This window comes from Lepidothrix coronata, unplaced genomic scaffold, assembly GCF_001604755.1.
Source record: "Lepidothrix coronata isolate B3197 unplaced genomic scaffold, Lepidothrix_coronata-1.0 Scaffold201, whole genome shotgun sequence".
Taxonomy (NCBI): domain Eukaryota; kingdom Metazoa; phylum Chordata; class Aves; order Passeriformes; family Pipridae; genus Lepidothrix; species Lepidothrix coronata.
In genome coordinates this window covers 1,227,197-1,247,292 of record NW_016690381.1, presented here as the reverse complement: position 1 = coordinate 1,247,292, position 20,096 = coordinate 1,227,197, and the positions used below count along the sequence as shown (strand labels likewise).

General features: G+C 47.3%; 1 protein-coding gene and 2 long non-coding RNA genes across 7 annotated transcripts in view; 1 reads left to right on the top strand and 2 right to left on the bottom strand.

Moving 5' to 3' along the window:
* The first annotated feature begins 564 nt into the window (after positions 1-564).
* Positions 565-1,277, top strand: LOC108505895. The gene is made up of 3 exons (XR_001877623.1): positions 565-663; positions 765-847; positions 929-1,277. It is a non-coding gene; the product is annotated as an uncharacterized LOC108505895 (long non-coding RNA).
* Positions 1,278-1,390: 113 nt separating this feature from the next.
* LOC108505894 lies at positions 1,391-5,341 on the bottom strand. The gene is made up of 4 exons (XR_001877622.1): positions 5,084-5,341; positions 4,147-4,279; positions 3,229-3,360; positions 1,391-1,955 (listed from the first exon to the last, which is right to left on the bottom strand). It is a non-coding gene; the product is annotated as an uncharacterized LOC108505894 (long non-coding RNA).
* A 3,807-nt stretch (positions 5,342-9,148) lies between these two features.
* STAU1 (staufen double-stranded RNA binding protein 1) overlaps positions 9,149-20,096 on the bottom strand; it is a 29,983-nt gene continuing 19,035 nt past the window's right edge. For 2 of the 5 annotated variants that reach the window (XM_017832320.1, XM_017832321.1), the window contains 9 exons: positions 19,395-19,493; positions 17,830-18,060; positions 17,132-17,275; positions 16,431-16,577; positions 15,573-15,645; positions 13,848-14,167; positions 13,058-13,180; positions 11,529-11,614; positions 9,149-10,827 (listed from right to left, as the gene is read on the bottom strand). In XM_017832320.1, the coding sequence (XP_017687809.1) occupies positions 10,740-10,827; positions 11,529-11,614; positions 13,058-13,180; positions 13,848-14,167; positions 15,573-15,645; positions 16,431-16,577; positions 17,132-17,275; positions 17,830-18,060; positions 19,395-19,493 (1,311 nt within the window). In that variant the 3' untranslated portion in view covers positions 9,149-10,739. The remainder of the gene's footprint in view (positions 10,828-11,528; positions 11,615-13,057; positions 13,181-13,847; positions 14,168-15,572; positions 15,646-16,430; positions 16,578-17,131; positions 17,276-17,829; positions 18,061-19,394; positions 19,494-20,096) is intronic. The other 3 variants (XM_017832322.1, XM_017832323.1, XM_017832324.1) reach the window with 3 other exon arrangements.

The window sequence follows — 20,096 nt, the reverse complement described above, 5'->3', positions numbered from 1 at the left end:
GTCAAACCACCCAGTGGACACAGGAGCTGACCAGGGCTAGCAGGGGTCAGGTCAGGGGTAGCTCTGAGGACAGACTGCTTTAAAGTCAGTGTAAAACCTGCCTGTGCCCATCTCTTATCAAAGCACCACAGTAAGAAATTTCCAAATGGGCCTGTCTTAGCTCCACACGTGCTACAGCCCCAGAAGTCTGTGCTAGTTTCTCCATTAACTGGGAGGCTCCAACGCAGCCGTTCTGGGGTCAGTTGTGGCAGGTTTGGGTGGTCTCTGGTCACACCGAACGAGGTGCCCCTGGCACAGCCCATTTGGGGTCAGTTGTGGCAGGTTTGGGTGGTCTCTGGTCACACCGAACGAGGCGCCCCTGGCACGGCCCGTTCTGGGCCCGCCCGCCCCCCCCCAGCTCTGAGGGGCTGGAGCCGCTGGAGCGGCCGCACAGCGCCCCCTGCTGGCCGGGCTGGGCCTAGCTTAGGCCCAGTCTCAGCCCCAGCCCCAGGCCCAGGCCCAGATCCAGTCTCAGCCCCAGCTCCATTCTCAGCCCCAGATCCAGTCTCAGCCCCAGATCCAGTCTCAGCCCCAGCCCTCCCCACTCCCCGCACATGGCCCAGCACAGTGCCCTGACACACCTTTGTCACCTGCCGAGGCAGACGTGCAGTCAGTCGATGTGGGGTATGGCAGACACAGGAAGCAAGGCATCCTGGTGCTCTTGACTACCTCTCTGGGACTGAGAAATTTGGTATTGGAAATACCTTTTGTTTCTTTTCCCCCAGCAATCCATGTTTCATGTTCCTGCTCTGCAAACCTGGCAGTTTCCCAAGCAGCACACAGGGAAGGCTGCAGAATCCCTCATCAGGTCTGGCCAAAGGTGTTCCTGACACACCAGAGGCAACATCCAAATCCTCACAGACCTGACAAGTTTCCCCTTCCTTCCCAGATTGTGTCACTTCCCTGTAAGACTCATGTATGGGAGACTTTGCAAGGCCAGTGACTTACCTGAGAACATGCTCATCTAACCTTGAACCAGGTTAGCCAAAACCCCCTCAGACAAGTGTTCTACACCAGCTGCTCCCACACAGATGCTCCAGGAGCAGCTGAGGGAGAGCCTTGGCCAGAAGCCATGCACAGAGTGCATCTCTCCCCTCAGCACAGACCAGGGACCTGCAGCACTCGCTGTTCTGTACAGACCCCATGACACCTCCTGCAGCACAGCAGCAGTCACAGCCCCAAGCCAAGCTCTACTGCCATGAGATCATGCCTTCTCTCTTGGCTTGAGGCAGCTTCATCAGCCCTACACAGCATCACCACTGCGCTCCGTGCTCTCCCAACTCCCCTAACAAGTGGGAGATCGAGGTATGAGCTGTTAACTATGTAAAGAAAACTTCAGTAACCAGCTGAGTTCACCCAGTACTCAGATTTTATTAAACAGGCTCTATACAATACAAAAACACACTGCACTGCAGCATCCCAGATGCCACTTTCTCACTTCACAAGCTGTCAGAGATGAACCACTAAAGCTTTCTGGATGGCAGGGGAGAGCCAAGCCCTGACTCCTCTCCTTACACACAAGGCCCTCCTGTACTTGTCATTGCTCCAAGGAGAGCCTTCCTTGCTTGTAATGACAGGGGCAGGATAACATGAGCTGTCAGGCAGGGAATGCAGCCCCTGCAGACAAAAGCATCCAAACTGCATTAAACATGCAGCAAGTTCCAGAATCCATTTCAGTTACATGCCTCATACCCAGGAGATAAAAAAATGTGACACCCTCCATCTAAGTTGGCAGGACACCAATTCATCACTCCTGCCAGCTCTGAGAAAGGCCAGAGCTGTCACAGGGTGATGTGAATGCTGTGGCTTGGACAAGGATCTGAGGCAGCAGCACAGGAGCAGCAGAAGCATCCGTCTTCATTAGCAAAACACTGAAACCCCAGCAGGGCCCAGGACAACTTCTGACAAATCTCAACCTGTCAAAAAAACAGCCAACATTTTATTTTGTCTGAACACTCTGCCACACACAGCAAATATACAGCTTTCAAATTCACCCCCAGCACCCTCAAAACCCCCTATTAGATAAGGGTTGCTCTGCAAAGAGCAGAAACTTGCTCCCAGGATGCACTTAAACTGCACTGTGGGAGCTTCTAGAGCAGGTCTTGCCAACAGCCTGGGGGAGCTGACAGAGCAGAGTGCCAGAGAAACATATTCAGTCAGCTCAACCAGCTCCACTGTCTGACACAGAGCACTTGCTTCCTTTTGCATCCAGGGGTACAGGTACAGGACACAGTGCTGCTCTTCAGACACTTCAGCCCCCCTGGAGACAGAGCAGCTGCATGGGGCTGGAACTTAGTGAGCCAGTGCCAACAAGTGTTTTATCCAATGAAGTTCTGTTAAGCACATTTTCTAAAGCTTTAGTGAAATCTTAACCAAACAGGTTTTCAGGTGTCACATAGTTGATCGTGAAGAAAAAGGACACCAAAGCAATCCCTCTCTTGCCAACAGACACATTTCTGGAAGCTGACTTTGACCCCCTTCTCAAGGCATTGAAAACCTCCCATTCAAAGGAGCAAAAACTAATGAAGTTTAAAGAACAAAAGCCCCCTGACTTTTCAAGCAGCCCTTCATTTTAACACTGCTTAAATGGGGCAAGACAAAAATAATATATTTATTCCCTTAAAACTGAAACCTGTCAGAGCTCTCTGCCATTTATTTGGGATCTTCAGAAAGCAAGAATTCTTTCACTTTTGATCCTCAAGTTGTTCACACACATCAGTGTTACATGTCAGTGTTACTATGGTAGGTGCAGCCTCTAGTGTTGCCTTGGAGCGTGCAGCACACCCTGCAGAGGAGCCTCCTTATATGCCATGAAGGCATCATGCACCTTTGGAACCCATGTGGCTAAAAAAGTTTGCATCAGCACTGCCCATCTGGTAGGGGAAAACAAGGCTGAAGTCACTGTGACAGATGCTCTTCAGCTGAACATTAAAACAATCACGTGAAAAATCTTCACATCCAGAACAACTGACAAAGCATTAATCCCTGCAGGAAACTGGAGTATTTTAACAGGGACTGATACTGTGGTCTAACACTTAAAAGGGCCCTTTCTGCAACACTCAAGTCTTTACTCTGCCCAATCTTCACACACATTAAGCTGTTAAAAGCACAGCAGAAGCAACTCCCTTGCAGAAAGGTATTTTTTCCTTCTTTTTTAAGCCAGTTAACATAAGTGGATCCAATACTTACCATTCTTCACTGTCAGAGGGCACACACGGTAGAGCAAAACAGTCAACTGCCCTCACCACACCATCACTGCCAGCTGCAGCCTTCACTTGAGGTCTCCCAGAGGCTCAACCCCGCCTCTGCCTTCACAGTGCCCTGTGGGTAAAGCCAAAGGGAATAGTCAGCACTAGGCTCTGCCAGGGCATGGGACACAGCAGCACTTCCTTGCTGGTGCATCAGACATGATCTGGCTTGAAAAGCAAGAAATCAACATTGTCGCTCTGATGGGGAAAAAATTTAGTCATCACTTACACCAGCAGGTCCCCAGGAGCTGTGGCTGCTCACCCAGTGCAGCTGTGCCACACTCCAACTCCCCCAGCAGATCCACTGGGACAGAGGTCATGGCAAAGCCATGCCCACATCTGCAATCCCTTTACACTCCCTCAACACCCTGGCCAGCAAGGGGCAGGGCAGACAAGGCTCAACCAGCAGCACCTCTTAAAGGGACACACTTCAGTCAGAACAGTTCCTGTCCCTTACTGGGGCAGCCCATCACCCACCTGTCTGTGCAGGGTGTCCTCAGTGAGCCTCTGAACACAGTGCAGCAGGGAAACCAACAGGACAGAGCTGTAAGCCCCTGTGCTGCTCCAGCTCAGCACACAGCAAGTGCAGCTTGCAGACTTCCTGCCCTGCTGTTTTTTTCACAAGCCACATCTGCCACTTTGGACATGCTGGAACAGGAGGCCCAGAGGACCTCATTCCAACGCTCATGCACGAGGGAAATCTCTGCACCTTCATCTCTACAATACTCACATCTGTCTAGTCCCTAGGGACAAAGTGGGAGCAACTCCCTTGCAGAAAAAGGTATTTCCTCCCCCCTCTTTTTTTTATTTATTTCAATTTAATTTTAACATGTGATTCACAATTACTTTTAAGACTTACCATTATTTGCTAGAGTGCAAGCATAGTGGAGCAAAACAGACAGCTGCTCTCACCATACCATCACTGCCAGCTGCAGCCTTCACACTTGAGGTCTCCCAGAGGCTCAACCCCCTGTCTCTGCCTTCACAGTGCCCTGTGGGTAAAGCCAAAGGGAATAGTCAGCACCAGGCTCTGCCAGGGCGTGGAACACAACAGCACTTCCCTGCTGGTGCATCAGACATGATCTGGCTTGAAGAGCAAGAAATCAACACTGTCGCTCTGATGGGGAAAAAATTTAGTCATCACTTACACCAGCAGGTTCCCAGGAGCTGTGGCTGCTCCCCCAGTGCAGCTGTGCCACACTCCCACCTCCCCCAGCAGATCCATGGGCAGTGAGGGAGTTCATGCTGTTCTTTCCCCAAAAACAGCTGGCTGGTCAGTAGGCTCAACAGGCACAAGGGACAGGGAAATATTCCCCGCAAAAATTAAGAACAAACACCTACGTATGGGGGTTCCAGAGCAGAGAACAACACAGTCAAGGCACATAAAAGAGGCAACAAGCAGAGATTAATAGCTTATTACTTTTTGCAGGCCCAGGCCTTCTGTCCGTGTGAGGCTCCTGCAGCAGGAGCCGTGCAGGCCGCAGGGAGGCACAGCTGGGCCGTGAGCACCGGGACCCGGAGTGCCCAGCACTGCCCGTGGCGGGGCAGGACCCCCGGACCACCCCGGGGCCAGCACCCACCGCCCTGCCCGGGCTGCAGCCCCTGTCCCGCGGGGAGAGGGACCCGGCCAGCGGCCGTACCACACGTGACAGCTCTCCAGGGACACCAACGCGTTGCAGGAGCAATTTATTTATATGTGCATATACGCAGAAATAAATATATTTGAACATATTAAAAATTATATATTTAAACGTATATATTTAAACCACTAACGCACAGTCACTTTACGCACTCACCGCTCCCCCCCCGCAGGGGCTCAGACCCTGCGGCACACCCCGGGTACGTGCCCCCATCGCCGGCCTGGCCCCGGTCATGGGGGTCCCAGAGGCGTCCCGGGCTCCGGCTCGCCCTGCAAGGAAACAAGGAACAGTCAGCACTGAGGAACAGTCATTACCAGCCCTCGACCGCCCCCGGGCCCGGCGGCGGCTCCGCTGGTGCATCAGACACGATCTGGCTTGGACAGCAGTGCTCAACACTGTCGCTCTGACGGGGAAAGAGTCATCACTCCACCAGCGAGCGCCCGGGCGGGTGCAGAGAGCTCTGTGTGGCCCGCCCGCGACAGCCGGCCCCTCACCGGGAACGCGGGCGGAGCCCCGCAAGGAGCCTTTGGGCCGGGCCGGAGGCCGAGCGGAGGCCTCAGCGGGCAGGCAGCGAGGTGCCGCGGGCAGACACCCGCACCGGCACGGCCGACCCCCGGGAACGGGCACATGGGGATCCAGGGCCCACCCGCACGCGGCCCCCAGCCCCAAGTGACCGCACACCCACCTCGGCCGCGCCGCACAAAGAGGCCGAAGGGCCCCGCGCGAGGCCCTTTATGGGCTGCGCAGGCCCCGCCCGCGCCGAGGGGGCGGTGCCGCCGCCATGTCGGGCGGTACCGGGGGGGCCGCGGGGCCGCTCCCGCCTCATCCGCGATCCCCGCCCGCCCCGCCCCGCTCCGCTTCCCGCCCAGGGGCCGCGCGGGGCCGGACCGTCTGTGGCCCTCCTGTGGCTGCCGCGGTCCCCGAGCCGGTGCAGGGGGCGAGAGGCGCGGCCGGCGGCGGTGGGGCCGCCATTTCGCGGTGCCGGGCAGGGCGGGCGCGGCGCCTCATGGCGGGGGAGCGCGGCCGGGGCCGAGGTGCGGCCGGTGTGCTTCGCCGGGACGGGCGAGCGTGACTAATTTTCCCTTCCTAATGGAAAAAAAAAATCCCCACCGGTTCAGAGGTGTTCAGTGACTCACCCAAAGGCACGTGCAGGTGCGGTGCTAACATCCCTCACGCCTCTGATCACCCTCAGCCCGGAGCAGGAGCCCCACAGGCGGTTCGGGGGCCGCCCGATGACCCCCTGTTTTCCCCGGGACGGGGCTCGGCGCGGGTCTGTGTCCGTGCCTGGGGTACGTGTCACAGTCGGGTACTTTGCTTTTAGCTGCTAGAGGCTGGCAAATCACGTTGCGTTAGTTTGCCACTGGGTAACGTCAGGAATGGAACAGAGAACAAAGGATGTCTTGAATGAAAACAGCCCAGCCTGTAATTCAAGCACTGCCGTGACTGATGCTTTTATAGCTATAAATGCACCTTGGAAACGGGCTGTGAATCCAGCCACCCAGACCTAGTGGAGACGTGCCACATGACATCCTTGAGCACACGTGGAAGGTATTCCCAGAGTCCTGCACTCCAGCGGTGTGAGCATCGCTCCGTGTTCAGCAAGGCCAGCCCAGCACGGCCCGCCCTCTCATCGCAGCGTTGTTCTGCAGCCATGGCCCTCCCTCCCGGGGAAGGCGGGAACTTCTGTCCCTGGAATAACACCCGCTAAAAGATGGGGGTTGAAATGGAATCACGCAGGGGCACAGGCAGGGAGAGGCACAAAGCCGGAAGCCAGTTTCCATCAGCAGGGGAGTTTCTGGGGAATAAACGCAGGAGCTGAACAGCTCTGAGTGCTGCAGGAAGCTGCTTTGGTCCAGACTAGCTCAGAATCATGTAATTGCTCCATGCTTTGGGTTTTTCTGTTTGTAAAACACACGTAGATTCTGCCAAGGCTCGAGAAGGTGTGAGAAGGGTGACTTGTCCTGCGGTGCTTCACAAGCCAGCACCTTGGCACCAGGTCCTACCATCTCATCAAGGATTCGGTGACCTGACTGAGCTGGTTGGGAGGTGAGAGCATCTCTAGGGACCTGTGGAAAGGGCAGGTCAGGGATGGTGCTTGAAACATGATGAAAGCAGGAAAAAGCACCTGATCAGTTTGTTGGCTGGTTTGCAAAATACAGCCAAGGCTCTGCAAATCTGCCTGGGGCAGCCACGGGAGGTGTTTTAGATGCTCTGAAAGATAAGCCTGCCTTGTTTTACTTGTCCAGTAGTATCTACAGGCGCATCCTGCAGGGACATAAATGGGCCTTACAGGATGTTTGGCAGAAACCGCTTAATTCAGGTACCGTTAAAATGCTTTTTCCAGATTAAGTGTGTTTGTAGGCAACTAAATCTTGAAAGCAGCCTATCAAACAGGACTTGTGGAATAAATCTCAATGCCATTAATCCAAGTTCCAGAACACCAAAAGATGAAAAGACAATCACAGGAAGGACATTTTAAAGAAGATTACAGGGAAAACTAATCTTGTTACACTGCAAACCCATGTCACATGCACAGCGCAAAAAGGAACTGTAAACATGATTTGTGTTGCTTAGCTTGGCAAGGAAGGGAAAGTGAGAAGGTCTGGGGTACTCAACAGCTGCAGCAGAGCTTAGTATTGAATTTATTTGATTTCACTGGGTTTTATTCTCCATGGCAAAACCAAGTGGAAAATGTCTTTAGCAAGATGAGTTCTTGAGCTCAGTCAGGGCTCATTGGACTCAGGAAGTTCCTCAAGAGGCAGCAAAAGTCTCTCCAGTCCCAGTTCTCCCCACTGTCTCCTTGCAGTGGGAACTCTGGTGTGGGCACCTCGGGGCAGAGCAGCAGCCTGTGCCCTGCAGCTCCTCCCCGGAGCATCAGCCCAGCCTGGGCACAGGGTGGGCACTGCTGGCACCTCCCGCCCTGTGCCCCTCTGCCTGCTCTGTGCAAGTCCCATAGCAGCAGAGCCCCTGCCCTGCCTCATGGGCATGCCCAGGGTGAGGGTAAAAGGCTAAAAATCCCATGGGTGTTTTTGAAAGTACCACAGCTTGGGACGAATGTGTTTGTATTCCCTGCCAGCCCTCACAGGGGCTGTGGCAGCATCTCCTGAACCCCAACATGAGTGTGAGCACATGGGCTGTACCAACGGGGTGTTGACAGTGACCACCAGGACTGCCTGCTTTGGGAGCAATGATCTCCCTTCTGGACTGAAAAAGGCATTTAAACATAAGAGATTGTCTTTTGTTTGGAAATAATAAACACAAGTGGAAGAACAGGGTGAAAGCATGAAAAGCTCTGTGGAGAACAGGTTCCTGCATCATTAACATGGGACTTTTAAAATCTAAACTATCCTCTATTAGCAGGCTGCTAAAAATACTGTGAAAGTGGAAGTGGGAGAATGAGTAAAGTTTAAAAGCACTATAATGTGTCATTTTTAATCAAAGACAATTTTGTTTCCTTAGGATCCTGCTAGTGCTATACAAAATAATTTGTTTCATCAAATAATAAAATGCACTCTTGTATAAGTATTATAAGCAGCAAACAACTATGGGGTTGCTTCACAAAAGACTAGTGAAGTGGTATCCACACATCTCATCCCTGCCTGCAGTTAGGCACTTGTGGAACCTCCACCATTTGTCTTTACAGAGTAGGAGGGAAATAAAACTATTTCTGACTTTGATCAGTGGGTTGAAACAGAATTTTGGTTTGATCCTTAGGTAACAAAATAGCTGCCAAGTACAGCTCCATTTAATTCTGTTGCATATGTTACTAAACTTTGACCGGGGAATTAAGAATAACAACCCCGCTGACTCCAGACTGAGTCCTTTCAGGTGTGATTTGTCCAAAAGAAGGGTCAGTTGTCTATATCCTAAACCAAAACAACAGCAACAACAAGTTCTGGGAATGTTTTTTAATATTCTGTAACAAGTGTTTCTGTGGATCCAGGGACAATAACAGGCTCTAGTCCCATCCAAGGAGAAAACTCCTCAGCAGCAGCAGGTGCAGGTGGGGAGAGCATTCCCACCACTGTCAGCGTGCTCCCTTTCCAATAGGAATTGTTTGGTAAGGACTTTCTCAGTTGGAAGAATTTGCAATACAAAGCCTCAGCCTAGCAAGTTTCTTTTAATTTTTAAATGTACAGCATTTTAGTTCTACAAATGTAAAAAAAAAAAAATAAAAACAAAAAAACCTTTACAATGTTTGGGTTTTTTTTTTTTTGCTCGTCATGATCAAACCCAACGTGATTCAATGCAATCTGGTCTGCAGTTCCTGTGGCCCGATTGCCTTGGATGATGCAAATACAACGGCCAAGACACGTAGCTCTGAGACAGCACCTGCAGGAGCTGCTCTCTGTGGCAGAGTCCCTGCGGGTGCTGAGTCCCTGCGGGTGCTGAGTCCCTGCGGGTGCTGAGTCCCTGCGGGTGCTGAGTCCCTGCGGGTGCTGCACAGCGCAGGAACGGCTACAGGTCGCAGGTAAGGACACACCGAAGGAGACACGGACACGTGTCAGGTCTGGTTTGCAGCACTGCCCCCCAGTCACAAGGCAAGGCAAGGCTGGGACTCCAAGCAAACAAGGAAACTTCAAAGTGGAGACTTGAAGCAGTCCCACCCACCGGCCGCGCCAGGGTCCTCGTCTAAGCTGACTTTTAAGTTTCACTTAAAACTCCAGTGTAAGCTCCCATTAACAAAGCTGCACTAACACACTGTGGCACAAATAACAAACCGTAGCCACGTCACTTCGCATTCCCTTCCCTGCCAGGTCTGCACACCCTGCACGGCACGAGCAGGGACCCACCATAAGTTACTCCACAGCTTCACACACTGCCTGGACTAGAGCACAAGCATTACAAATCTATCAAAAAAGCAGCCCCCGTGGTGGCATTACAAGAATAAATTAACCCAAAAAAAAAAAAAATTTAGTATTACCATTTATTTGTGACAAACACTACGTTTTTACTTACATTCCATGGGGAGAAAAAATTCCAGCGTAAACAATGAACGGAAGCAGTACTGAACTCGCGCGGCTATCGTGCTGTACCTGGACCAAGGCAAACCTCATCGCGCACCCTCCGTGCGCAGGAACACAACATCAAAAGCAACACAGTTATATATAAACATAGGTAATTTTTTTCAGCCCTACATGGAGATGTAATTAAACAGTATAAAGCACTCAAGGAAAATCAATCTGCGGTTTTATATGCACTACATTGAGATCATATCCTGTACTGTAGGAGCTGTGAGCCACCAACGCACAGTCCCCCAAAACACAGCTCAGAGATCACTGAAAGTCACGTTGCATTCGAGTTCCCCTACCCCACACTCAAGAAAACTAGAAATTAAACCAAAAATGATCAAACCAAGTTTAAAATTCCTAAAGTGTTTTAATTAATTCAACCATTGGATAATTAAGGTTGGTTTGCGAAAATATGGGACTTTTTAAAATGGTGGGACACAGCCTGTTTCCAGTGAAACGCTGCTATTCCAATAAAACCAAAATAACCACATACATGGATATGATCTTCCCAAGTTAGTTCACAGGTAACATGTCAGTCTCAGAAGACAAAGTTTCTAAACTGTGCTATTGTTCTAGATACAATTAAGAAACTTTTAAATGAAAAATTTATAGTGTCATTTCAATCAAAACAACATAATGAAACTAAAAATGTATCACTGTTTGAAGAAAAAGCAACAGTTATGATTTAGACACTACAGTAGGTTGTAGAGACTGTAGCACTCTAACAGTTAGGTTACATTAAGAGGAAGCATTTGATTTTCTCTGGTGCTTTCAGGTTTGGGTTCAGTCAAGAGCCTGTTTCAGGCAGTGCTGTCCAGTGTTTGTCCCAAAGGGTTTGCGCTCGCCGGTTTGAGGAGAGGGTCACTTTCCATTTCTTGTTTCACACATCTAAAATGAGAAAACACCTGTTACTTAGGAGACAAAACACTGTTTCCATGAATAAGATGCTTTAAATCAGATACAAAGAATTTGGGGTGCATATAACAATCAGTTGGTGCTTTGGGAATCCCACCACTGTTAATTTGAGAGCTTATTATCTCAATGAGAGGCTCAACTTTCTCTCCCCCCAACCCATTCAAGGGACTAATTTACCACCCCTCCATGTTTCTGCTGGAAATGAGCTTTGACCCCTGCACATCCCTTTCCATGTGAGACACAGGAGTGTGAGAGAGAGGAAGAGGGAGAGGAGCAGCTCAAATCCCAAACCCTGAGTGCCACTACACAGTCACACTCCTGACAGAGAAATGGGAAGGGGCAGCTCAGCAGAGGGAGGCCAGAACTGCCAGGGGTCAGAGCTGTCACCCTGGGCTGGGGTCACCCACTGCTGGGGTCACACCTGTCACGTGTCACCCACTGCTGGGGTCACAGCCACCACACTTCACACCCACTCACTCCTGTCAGCACTTTGCACCTGACACATGAAAAATGCCAATCTTGATCATCCAACCCTCCTCTGGTCCTGCTGGAGGGCCAACAGCCCCCAGCATTTTAATTTTGTGGCCAAGAAAACTCCTCACATGTTATTTGCCTACAGACCCTCACAGGGTTAACTTGCATCAGTGCAAGGGAAGTCAATGGGTCCCACTCACACAGACATTGGTCCATTTCCTGTCCTTGGCATCTCTGTGGTTTGTTGGTCCAACTCAGACAGCAACTTTAAAATATTCAGTGCAGCCTAAAGAGAAGAGAGAGCACTCAGCAATTCAGCCTCAGGCCAGTTCAGTAATTTAGTGAAAGCACTCACTTCAACCAACCAAATGTTCTAATTTTGGTGATATATTTTTTAAGATGCATAATTATGGTGGAAAACGCAATGGGGTAGAATTTCATCTTGCTTCATTAACCAGTGGGATGGTGCTGTGACTGGGGGATTCCCACAGCACTTGTTTCACACAGGACTAGGAACAGCAAGAAAAAAGGCACTAAACTATTAACTGCTCAAACTGTGCAGAGCTTAAGAGAAAGGACAGAAAAATACACAGAACCAAAAAGTCCCCTGCCAAAAAAGAAAGCAAGTTACACAAGAATCAAAAATACAGTACAGGTAGGCACACATGACTCTTTAACAGGGCCAGTGTGACATGGCCCAGGCCAAGGTCAGTCCCCTCCTTTGACATTTTTTTTCAACTTCATTCAGACCAATTTCAGGTGCAGTTTTCCAGCATGTCCCTGACTCTGGCAGGTGCCTCAGTGACAGATGAACCCTGACCAGAGGAAGGGGCTCATGATTTAAGCTCCAAACCAGCTGCCCTTTCCTCTTCTCCCTCCTGCCCTAACCCCTGTGCTCGGTCTGACAGGAGCTCTGCACAGCAGGACATAGAATGAGCATGAAAATATAAGTGACAAAGATCAAACAATCAAATTATATAAAATAGAAAAGTACTGCAACAGTTTTTAGTATAAAAATAAGTAAACTCGGGTTTCCTAAGTGTATTCACATATTGGAAACGATTCCTTCAGGCTGCACTGGGGTCACCTCTGGAGTCCAGAAGAACAAGAACAGTCCCTCCAAATGGGAGCAGACTGGGAACATCCTGTCAGCTCCACCTGAAGTCTTTTATAGCCAAAGTCCCCTGCAGCTTTCAGTCTGGCAGGCTCATTCTTTCACAAAGAAATATTGCAGCCACTGTTAACAAAAGGTCTTATTTATAAAGGGAGCTGAACAGATTTAGAGTGTCTCCTGCTATCCACTGCTGAACTGCATTTCTTCCACTTGGGATTCCACTCCAGCAGGAAGTCTGAGAACGTGAACCCAACTATCACAGTTCCCAGTGAAACATCAACCCATTCTGATATAATAGGAAAATAAGCTGGAGAGGCTCTTATGGTTTATAAGTTCCTTTTTGTACATTTACCATCATGTGCTCATGCAAATAATATCAAGATGAAGCAAATGTGCTTTTTGTAGACCAAATGTGCTTTTTGAGCACACGTTGACCAGATTAGATTATTTAGATTCTGATATTATTAATCATTATTTCAGCAACCTGTGAAATACTAGACAAGAATTAGCCAGGGAGCTGTACAGCATCCAAGTCCTTGCTCCCAGCAGTTATATAAGCCTTGGTCTTCCCTCAGGGAAGGTCCAAGAGCAGCATTTCAGCAATGTTCATCATACCATGTCGTGGCAAGACTCCACATCCTTTCCAATCCCATGGCTGATCAGTGGTGGCTGAGAGGAACAGTTTATAAGAGATACAAACTCGTTCTTGTTATTTTTTGGAAAGTCTTTATATTCAACCTGAAGAAAAGAGAAGGATTTAATTCTTTTCAGTTAACCAAGTACAGGAAGTGTATCACAATTGCTACAGATTATTTGCCCATATATGAAGCTGAGCCTTTGTCCTCATCATTCTGTCAGTCAGAACCACTCTCATTGAAGTTTAACTTCACTTAAAATGTTTTTAAGTACTCATAGGAGCTCTGCAAGCCTCTTGAATGAAAGTGGCTACTTATTAATGACCTTTATTCTGAATACTGCTATCTGCATTTCAAATTTCTATATTATGCTTTTTAATCCACCGAGCACCAAACATAGGAAAATGCACAGCCTACAGCAAATGTTAATGTATGAAAGATTAGTGAAAGAACCTGATTTCAGATCAGCCAAATTCAAGTGCCCACTGGGACAATTTTCAGAAAATGCACTTTGATTTTGTTCTTCCAAGACCTCAGAGTAGCAGTGAATCAGGGCTGAGGGTGGCCCAGAAACGCACATTTGAAAACTAAATAAAAAAGCTGTAAAGTTCAGTACATGTCACAGGTAAAGTAAAACTTTCACATGAATTTCAGTGGAGCAAGCAGCCTCAGAACACATCAGTCACCGTCAGAACTAAAAAGCTTTAGAACAAACAGGTTGGGCCAGCTTGGAGAGCTCTGGCAGAAATCTCACAAGGCTGAACATTTACCTGGATTCCTTGAACGTTGGAGAGATAGTCCAGCTGCTCGGAGGGCCTGGTCAGGGGTCCGTGGGGGACGTGGCCTGAGGAGTTGCTGCTCTTCAGTATGGTCTCGGCAGTGGGAGAGGTGCCCCCGTAGAGCAGCTCCCGGGCGATCATCGCCGTCACCGTCGCCTTGGCAGGGTTGGGAGCTGCCCGGCTGAACTCTTTGGTGTGGTGTCCTTGGTTGGCTCCTACAGCCTGGGCAACCTCAGGGACCATGGGAAGAATTCCAGCAGGAAGCTGCTGATGGCTGAGATAAGGCATCCGAAACTCATCTTCTTTATTACCTGCGAGGGGAGAGGTGCACGCTGCAGAGCCGCTGTTTGGGAGCCCTCCCGCCGGCACAGGCAGCAAAAGCCACTTGGGAAAAAAATAATTTGTTTCAAGTCTCTTTCAAACTACCAACAAACTTGGTGAGCCCAATCAAGGCTTCAGCATCACTGAGACAGAGTTACTGACTCTGGGCAACACCTGCTCCTGCCAAAGGAGCCCCTCTACCTCCAGGAGCAGTTTCTCCAGGTCAGTCAAGCCCACAGACACCTCCGACAGCTGCAACCACATTCTAGATCGATCTTTTGCTTTCAGAATTTTTTATTTCATCATTTAAAACTGCAGGAGCAAATAATGAAACCACAGAATGGCCAGAGCCACTGTTAAATAATGTAAAGAGAGTGGCAGATGGTCCACAAAGGTTAAACTATATATTGTGCGAACAAGCAGGGAGGAAAGGTAAAACGGAACATTAGCACAGTGTGAAGAGGCAAGACTTGACTGTTTACAGCAAACATCCAGCCACAGCCAATTGATAGCAATTTACTGACATTATGGCATAAGATAGATTAAAGGAGGGATAAGAACAGCTTTCCAAAGGGAACTCATACAGAGCTGTGGGGGAAAATTGCAGAGGTGGCTCAAGAAAGGTGGAGAAGACAGTGCTACTGAAATAAACTGAGGAATTACTTATGGCAGAGCAAACAAATGAAGTTCTGCAGGACTGAGCTGTTTCAAGTCTAAGCATGAAAACCAAAAATGTGTAGATGGAAGAAAGCAGGGATAGCAAAATCTGAATAGGAAGTCAGGAAGTTTACTCAAGATCTTCTGGGTGCAGTAAAATATTACTAAAGTCCAAGTCAATCTCAGCTATTTATAATTTAAGCAGCAAAGTTATACTTAAACACATAAAGCACCTGAAACATGCTCTCCAGAACAGAAACCTGTGGTGATAGACAAACTTTCCACTCTGACTCCTCTCACCAGCTGACATTCCAGAAAGCAATGCCTGGACACGGGTGGACAGGTTTGGGGTGTTTTAGTTCCAGCCTGTCACCTGGGTGTGACCCCCACAACCATCCACTGCCTGAAACAAGTGCAGGCACAGCCCCTGCTCTGTCATCAGAGACCAGGCACAGACAGAGGTGGTTCTGGACAAGGCCATTCCTTCTCGCTCCACCTCTGCTTTAGGACGACCAGTTCCAGTTAGTGCTGACACCCTTTCTCTATCCCAAGAAAAAGGGCCTCGGGAGGAATAAACTCTTTGGACTTTGAACAGAACCTTCCCAGGGGCTCCATTTAGTTTGCAAGGCAGCAGCTGCACAGCCCTGCTCGTCCCAGAGTGCTCAGTGGCACTGCTGGGGACACGGGGAACAGATCTGAGCCCCCCACCAGGGTCATGCTTTCACCCAGGTTACTCACTGGCTGGAGTCTCTTCAGAGCCCGGCTCAAAGAAGGTGACTTTTCTTCCATCACCTGGTTTCTTCACTGGGGTCTTAAAAATAAAAGGTAAAGAACTCAGACTCACAGTATCCCTTTAAAATTCACACCACCACCCTCAAGTTTTAAAGTTTTCAAGATGCAGGTGATCTGACCAGCCAAAATTTTACTGAAGAAATTATTATTCAAAAATCTCAATTATTACATCACTACCGAGAAAAGTTCAGTGATTCTTATTCACTGAAGGACTAAAACTATCCACAGTCCAGAGAAGTAGTATTAGGAACACTCATACTCAGAACCAGATACTAGAATAAAGCCAGTTAAACTGCTGTTAGTTATTGGTACTGCTGAGGAGAGCACACTGGACACATATGAGCACATACATGAAAAGGAGTAAACTAACCCCAGATGTGCTGTCTGAACTCCCTGGTAACATCTGCTGAATCCCCAGCAGAGCACAAGGCTCCTTGCCTGCTCAGGGACCCACCAGAGAGACCTGTAACAAACTTTCCACTGCAACAGGTGACAAGGCTGTATAAAATTATTGCTACCAGAATCCTGAAACCTTCAGGTCTGCAAGTTTCTAACACCAACACATCAATTATCACAGGTTCTGAGCCATTCCATAAAGCAGAAATGCATTCATTTAGCCTTCTGATCAGACTTTGATTTACTTGAAAAACAGAACACTTAACGTGTCCAAAGCACACTATTTGTTAGAGAACAGTCCCCTCAACACAACTGTTTCCTGGCTAGGGCAGAGAGCACGAATTTCCCACCCTTATCAGCCCAGCCTTTGCTGCAGCATTAAGGATCCATTGGTTCCTCAAGACTCACCTTCTCTTCTGTCTTTAATGCTGGTTTTGGAGGTTGAGGTTGAGGGACTTTAAAACCTAAGATTTCCAACATATTTTCAGCTGCATTGCGTTTAGCAACCTTTTTGTTTGTGCCCATTCCTTCAGCTGTGTGTACACCAACCTTCACCTGGGCAGAAGAGGAAGAAAAAACAAATCAATTCTTAAGCAGTAGTGAAGGAATTCCCTTACAAGTGATCTGTGTCTCCAGCAGGCCTGGAGTCACAAAATCATTCTAGTGATCATTGTTCTAAGGAAGTTGTGATTTATTATCAATGTCATTGACCTTCAAGCACAAAATACCCAAACAGAAAGCACACAAACAGCTGTATTTCATCATCTTTGGGTACCCAGGTTAGTGTTAATAAATCCTATTTTACAAAAAATAAGCAGCTCAGTATCTCTTAACAGAATATTAATGTTCCTGTTAATTAAAACATCAGGCAGTTACAACATAGACTTCTGGTGCCCTATGCAATTTTGTTTTTAAACCTGACTCAGATTACTTTTCCTGAACCTTTATCTCCTGTGAATGTAACCCATTAGATATTTTGTTAAATCATGTCATGGAAATCTGGCTGTAATCCTGTTAAATCTCTCTGTCATCACGACAACCTGATTACCATAAGAAAAAACCAAAGAGATCCCAGCCAGGCACCAAATTTGTGCAGTGAACACACCAACCTGCATCACGAACTCCCTGCGCCGGGGCAGCCCACGTTCTGTGATCAGCATGTACTCAGGCTCCTTCTCCTTCTTGGCCTGCTGTATCTGGGCAAGTCTGCTAATGGGATTCATTCCTTGACCATATTCTGGACTTGTTTGCAGCTACGTAGAACAATGTTTAGGAAATAAGCCAAAATTTGTGACTGTTTGGTTCAATAGACAAAATGCAGTGTGCCACTGAATTCACTCATCTCTGGAATTTAAAAATACTGAAATAAAAGCTGCTTAATGAAACAGTGTCACAGCCAAAGGGAAATACTCAATTTATTTGGCTCTGCTGTCACACTTGACCACATGTAACCTACCCCTGCTAATAGCTTTACAAGTTCTAATCCTGCTATATTAGGAGGGGCAGGCTTGCAGAGAATTTGCACGAGCAAAATCAAGCAAAATCCGAAGCTGTAAAGTCTGAGGCTTGAAAGTCAGAGCTTGATTTTTATGTGCCAGTCATTCCTGTATAAGGTTTCTCTTTCATCCTGAATTTACTGATAAATGCTATGAGAGTGGTGTCAGAACCCCGTTAGAGTGGGAACAAAGTACCAGTTCATTTGTGCTGGCAAAGACTGAGCAGCTCAAGAGAGTTTATAATTGACTCAGAAAAGCCTCTCCCCTGATGACTGTTTGCACAGTCAAATTTCCAACCCTTTGTCTCTTACCTTCACTATTGATTTTGTTTTCTTTTTGATTCGTGGCTTCATTTTCTCAACCGTAGGAAGGGGTGGCAATTTTTTCAGTTCTTCTAGGACTGCTATTGCAGCATTTTTCTTTGAGATCTTCTTGCTCTTTCCTTCACCTTCACCCATGAATTCTCCAACTGACACCTTGGTTACAAAACTCTTCATATGGGGAGGACCACTTTCCTTGGTCACCTGTTTCAGAGGGAAAAACTGAGTGAAAGCGTGATAAACACTTATTAAAAATGGTAGGGCACATTGGTTATAGCAAACTTCTCTCAAGAACTACGGATAAAGAGATTTTAGATTCTCATACAATCCAAAATGTAAATCATACTCACGCTAATAACATCATCCCACCCAAATAAGCACATACTTTTAAAAGATCAGATGCAGCAAGCAGTAAACAGTATTGACATGTAAGTCATTAACCCATTTTACTTAATTTACTGATTTACTTTTTCAGTATTGAAATATGACTGTTCTATTTTATCAGTGTGTACTTCCCCACAGGTAACATCACCTCATTAAATATATCATGGTACAGTAAGAAAACATTACAGAGAAAGCAATTCCTTAGCATCCAGCATTTTAGTTCAGAAATTCTGATCTCTGAACTCTGGAGTTCTGAAGAATTCTCGAGACATCTAAGAGACAGCTGCCCACTACAGATTTAGTCTTTTAACTCCATTCACATCACATCATACTTCAAAATATCCATATAGTCAAAAAGTAAGAATTAATTCAGAGCTTCCACCCACAGTGTATTTTTACCAGTGATGCTCAGGCTAATCTGCAATAATTGAAAGTTTCATGTAAAATTTCATACAATGGTTTCAGAAGCAATTCAGTTACACACAACTGCATTTTCTTACTATAATAATTCAGATAGTTGACTTAAACGTTACTCTGCCAGCTCAGGAAAGCAGCACGATAAATTAATATTTTAGTGAAACAGAGATGCTCCTGTGGAAGCTCCTGATTTAAGATAACTGAAATGATCAAGGAGAGGCAAAGAGGCAGCAAGCAGCCAGGCCAAAGGGAAAGGAAAGTCAGATGCACATGAGGTCACCCCATGGCAAGAAAAGAAACCTACTTGTGAGATTCTGCACCTCGAGGGTGGTCCAGATCAGTGCTTAATTAAGCAAATACTTCCATCCTTGTCTTTCAGAGTGAGCTCTACTCTTTTGCCTCGGTTCTGCACTTCCATGTTCTAACCATTAATGGGGGGTTATGTTTTGGTTCTTCACTGTAAAACTGATTTTTCAAAAAGCTTGGAAAAAAGATTGCACAGACAACCACAGCATGGCTGTTCACTCATGTGATGATTTTAGGGCATGAATTTGTGAACAGGTGGATTTTCCTTTTTCTTCCCTTTGCCATATAAACTCAGACAATCAGGGTGTCTATCAAAGGTAAAAGTGTATTCACAACTAACAAGACACGTTAAAAGTCAGTTGTTTGGGTTTATCTAGGAGAGACTCAACTTAATGTGTACCCTTAATACTCTAATAAAAACAAATCTAGAGCTTGTAAAATAAACATACCTCAAAATTCACAGGCAAGTTCCTTTTAAGTGCAATCTCAAAAACTTGGCTTATTTCAGATTTATTGAGATTTTCATCATCTGGTTCTTTTCCGTTAACCTAAAAGAAGCATACTCTATTTAAAATAAAGATCCTATTAAATTGAATTTTATCCATTCAACCACTTTACTGAATTCTCCAAATTTTAAGTACTCTAACCTTTACTGCCATGTTATGTGAATGTGGAGAAATGCAGCCCACATACTACAGAACTGAAACTTAAGAAGCTCATTAAGGTGTATGTGTAAAAGCTTGCAAACCTTCATATTTTCATGTGCTCGTTACAGGAAAGAACAAATGGAATAAGGGCCAATAGGTTTAAAAATGTGTTTATAAAAAACCAAATTGAAGCGTTAAATGAACTGATTTCCAAATGGAAGTACCTTTATGAAATACAGTTTTCATATACTGATTGGACATTTGCAACAAAAGCACTAAGACAGTATCAGGTAAGAGAAAGGGCAGGAAAAATAAAGATCTGAGAGTGGGACCAATGTGAATGAGGGATGGGTGACCAGCCCCTGGCACAGTCCTGTCTTTTCACGTGCTCCCTTGTAAGTGCTTCACCTACAGCTTTTTTCTCATCTGAAGAATATCCTACCAGGAACTTGCCCTAAATCAAATGGTGTCCATCTCTAGCAGTGCCAGTGAAGCTTTTACCCA